Source organism: Octopus bimaculoides, chromosome 1 (genome assembly GCF_001194135.2).
Source record: "Octopus bimaculoides isolate UCB-OBI-ISO-001 chromosome 1, ASM119413v2, whole genome shotgun sequence".
Classification (NCBI taxonomy): Eukaryota; Metazoa; Mollusca; class Cephalopoda; order Octopoda; family Octopodidae; genus Octopus; species Octopus bimaculoides.
Window position 1 is genome coordinate 152,326,563 of NC_068981.1, and position 4,930 is coordinate 152,331,492.

At 34.1% G+C, this 4,930-nt stretch overlaps 1 protein-coding gene across 1 annotated transcript in view; it reads right to left on the reverse strand.

Annotated features, from left to right (window-relative positions):
* Window positions 1-4,930, reverse strand: part of LOC106869541 (obscurin) — a gene marked incomplete at its 3' end in the record, with an annotated part of 380,350 nt that overhangs the window by 287,674 nt on the left and 87,746 nt on the right. Inside the window, exons 16-17 of the mRNA XM_052970280.1 lie at window positions 3,707-3,979; window positions 783-1,049 (exon numbers count right to left, since the gene is read on the reverse strand). Coding sequence (XP_052826240.1) covers window positions 783-1,049; window positions 3,707-3,979 — 540 coding nt within the window. The remainder of the gene's footprint in view (window positions 1-782; window positions 1,050-3,706; window positions 3,980-4,930) is intronic.

The following is a 4,930-nucleotide window of genomic DNA, read 5'->3' on the forward strand; positions in this document are numbered from 1 at the left end:
TCTAAGTGTGCGTGTGTGTGTGTGTGTGTATGGGTTTGCGTGTCTTGATACGATATCATATATAATAAAATACTGAATATTTGAGCCCACTTATTCCATGATCGCTTCATATCGCTTCATGTCGATATTACTGTCTTCTTCAAGCCTTCGGAAAATATACCCGTGCATGGTTCTTTTGGTATGCTGAGCGTTTCACATCCCGGTCGTCTTTTTTAACCTGACTGTTTGGGAGTTGTATGGGAGGTCATCAGAAAGAGTGTGTTTCCTGAAGAGCTCGCTGCCAACATGTAGGATGTTGTTTTCTTCACTTCTCAGCACTAAGTTAATATATTTAATTTTGCTCTTGCTGTTTATCAAGTGCTGTCTGAGAAAGACTATACGACATACGAAGATTGTCTGCACTGATTTCAAGCTTCTACCTTCTTTATCTCTTCTTAGATAGAGCCAATCGATATCACTGTTTCTGAGGGTATTTCCAACTGATGTCAGTATCATGCGGGTTTTAACATCTCTGGAGTGGATTCCGTCTACAGATCAGTCAAGTGTCCCGAATGTTGGAATCAGCATTAGTACTGCAAATGCATTGTAAGAAATGAGTTCCGACTGTCATACTTTTGTACGTCTAACATAATATTCCCGGGTCACTCTATGTATCCATGTATGTATGTATCCATGTATGTATGTATCCATGTATGTATGTATGTATGTATGTATGTATGTATCCATGTATGTATGTATGTATGTATGTACCATAACAGAAAAATCATGTTAAATAAACTCACCTTCAACAATCAACTTAGCAGTAGTTGACACATTGCCGATGGTACAAGAATACTCTCCAAAATCTTCAAGTGTAACTTTACGAATTATAAGTTTCTGAACTCTTTTTTCTGTTTTTATTTCAATTATTTTACTAGCTGTCAATTTGATTCCATTTTTGAACCAATCTACTTTCACATTGTCTTTTGATAATTCACAAACAAATATAGCAGTTTCTTCTTCTTTGACAGTTACATCTTGAAGATGTTTTGTGAACTCTGGTTGTATTTCTGCAATGAATTAACATATATATTTTACGCCATGGAATTTTCCTCTAAGTAATTTTTGATAACAGCTTCAATGTACAATAAACGACCCACAAAATGAGAAAAGTTTTATAATTAGTGTAATTTTCCCCGTACATTAACAAAATACTTTGAACAGACTAAACAGATTGACTGATGACAATTAATGAACAGCTAAGATTACTGTATTGCACTAATTACATTCAAATAAAACGATGTCGACAATTTCTTTTTAACTCATGGATCAAGATTATATCTGCAAGTTTTTTATCATGTCAACAATATAGCCTGTTATGTCTAATTTGATATTTTTCTTTCTCTTTTTGAATGGAATCAAAATTTTCAGATTTTGATGGAACTGTATTTTGCTTCACGCCTTTGCTATTAAAAGTCATTTTACAAAAACTGCTCTCAGTGTATAAAAATTATACATTTTCGATTACTATAAACATACATTAGAACTTAGATCTTTTTTATTCTTAGTACATCTAGGCAGGTTGAGATGCAAAATATGATGACCGTTGTACTGTACATTATAGGAAAATAACTATTCTCTTTTACAACAATAGTGTGTTCAAGATACTCAGCTCATTGACGCATGGTATTGTAGGATAGTTGTGTTTCCTCATCGCATCAGTCAGATATACCCAAACCTTTGAGCTTAAGCCAAGCCGCTGGCTTTGTTTACACTTTTAGTAAACAAATTGTTTGCACCAGTGAGCTGAGTTAATTGAACACACTGTCGTCAGAAAAGAGAGTTTATTCTCCTATGATGTACACAGTAGCAACCACGACACCTGATCAATAAGTATCCGGACTGTTATAGTAACGAAGCTAAAGCATGCAGAGTAAAGCCGCTTGGCACAGATTGACCTTAAACTCTGTTGTGCATGCGCACTAAGTTTTAACTTCTATCTGACTTCTACTGTTTACAGCAGTGCTTGGAAAGAACGTGTGTAGCGTGTGATCGTCGCAGTGACCATAACAGAGAAAGTTGTCATGGCGATATCTGCACAATGACCGATACAAAGTAGCAAAAAGTGTATGGAGAGGAGTGTATGAGTCTCACACATGTGTATGAGTGGTTCAGACGTTTCTAAGATGGCCAAAAAAATGTCAGTTTTGACGAACGTTCTGGGAGACCCGCAACCAGCAGAACTGAGAAAAACATCGCAGATGTGAGTGCAGTTGTGAGGAGAAATCGTCGAATCACGATCCATGAGTTATCAGAGGATGTGCAGATTAGTTGCGGTTCAGTTCAGTCCATTATCATTGAAGATTTTGATACGAGATACGTGTCTGCCAAGTTTGCGCCAAAACTGCTTTCGGTTGACCAGAAAGACACTCGGGTTTCAGTTTGACAAGATCTCGTTGATTGTATCGAGACGATGGAAACTCTTTGAAAACTTTGCGTAGGCCTCTGAACAGGTATCACCAAGCTTTTGGCAAAATTTGATGCAGATTCTCTACTCAACTTTTTCTGTCATAGTCAATGTGACAATCACACTCTACACACCTTCTTTCCAAGCGCTACCGTAAACAGCGGAAGTAAGCTAGAACTTTAAAACTTAGTGCGCATGCACAGCAGAGTTTAGGGTCAATTTGTGTCAGGCGGCTTTACTTTGCGGGCTTTAGCTTCGTTACTATGGTAACAGTCCGGATACTTATTGATCAGACCACGTATTAGGAACAAATATGCAAATAATCTTTCCGGTGATGAGGGAAAGACATGAGTAGATGAGGTTTACTTAATTTACTTAAGCAAGATCGATTATATTAGTAGGAGATATGAGAGAAATTTACAGTGCATTGACCAATCAGTGGATTAACGTGTGTTGCTTGGTAAGTGAAAATTTGCTGAGTGATCAGACTACAATTTACTTGATATGACCTACAATGCTTTTACGTCTAGCTGCTGTACCATCCTAGATACAGCCATCGTTAGAGTACTGCTAACAATACTCTAATGGTGGCTATACTTATGCTTTGTATAAGGTCAGCAACTCTTTAACTTTTCAATATCGTTTTGTCTTTAAGAGAAAGCTTCATCTTTAGAATAAAGTTTTGGCAATATTTAGATGTATAATTGCACAAGCGAATATCATATATTGCAAGGCTTGAAACGATTTCGAAGCTTGTAGCTATTTTATAATAAATAGACTGGATGTTGTGTTGAAAGACTGTGTTATGAACATCTGTAATGTATTGTTGAACGAGACCATGTTAGTATATTTGAAGCGTATCAATATACTTTGTGCAACCAATAATTTCAAATATTGCTTAGTATTAAGATACTTGCTGCTCTTTTTCTACACTATGTTTTATATTTTTTCATAGTGTTAGTTTTGAAAAATCTCCATACTTTTTAACTAATTTGTTTCAAACAGGTACAATTAATTTGTAAGTTTCAAATTTTTATATTTATTTCAATAATGAAAAGAAGTATCAAGTTATGCGCCTTTTAGTAGCTTCTTGAAAGACAAAATTTTAATTTTGCAATTCAAACTCGCAATGGCAGGGAGAGGATATATGAAAAAGTAATATATTGTTAAAAAAATTTAATTCTTCATTGAATGTAATTTTCAAATAGTAATTAATATAAATTTTATACTTCGTAATTTGTAATGTTTCTAAACACTTACCCTCAACATGAAGTTTAGCTGAAGTCGATATTTGATCAATAAAACAAGAATACTCTCCTCTATCCTCCAACTTAACTTCAGAAATGATAAGTTTGTATCTATTCTGCTCTGTGACAAATTTTGTTCTTTCATCTTCAAATATGAGATTTCCATCTTTCAACCAAACAGGATCGAGACAATCTATAGATGTTTCACACATAAAAGTAGCTGTTTCTTGCTCTTTAACTTTAACTTCTGTGAGTGGTTTTATGAATTCTGGCATCACTTCTTGGACTAAATAAATAAAATATTATAAATGAGACAACATAATTTTCTTCGTAGTAAAATCAAAATATATTTTTCAAAACTGCCATTCTTTTGTTTTCTTTATGAAAGAGATAGAAAAAAGAATGTCTCACATATCTGAAAGGAAAATCAATGATGATGAGGGGTGATGGTAGTAGCGATGATAACAAAATAGGAAGCGAAAATACTGTTGTTTGCAGAACATATTGAAACAATTTTAGACCGGGCTTAAGGTGTACGTACAATTTTGAAGAAGTGTAAACAAAGATTTTAGTTCCCACTTTAAACGTGTAGAACATCTTATTTCAGAAAATGCATATTAATGCATTGATAGCACTTTATTGCTCCAGAACATACAAAATATGAATTTCGAACCGCATAAAATGGATAAATCAAAGTTAAAAGTCAAATTTAAAGAGATACATCTGAAAGCAAACTATATAAATGTTCAAAAATTTAAACATGCTATTGTTTGTTAACATAAATGAATGTATATACATATAGTCATACATACATAAATACACACACACTCAATAACACACACGTTAACTTATTTAAAGAAGCTGAAGCTGAAATTTGCCTCGTGATTTGTGTCTCATACCACTTATTTGAGGGTCATGGTGGTGTGAAACAAGATTCGCGAAACAAAGTCTCAATTTCAGTTTCAAAAAACTACTATATATCAAAAAATTATTAAAGTTGATATATTTATTTTCAGTATTCATGAAATTTACATCTATGCTTTCCATAGTTCCTGCAGAAAATAAATACAAAATAAAAAAATTACAAATCATCAAGGAAGATTAATTTTAATTTATGGAGCTTTAACAGTGTGTGTATGTGTATATACACACAACAAACACACTCACACGCACACACACACACACACACGCACACACACACACACACACACACACACACACACACACACACATATAT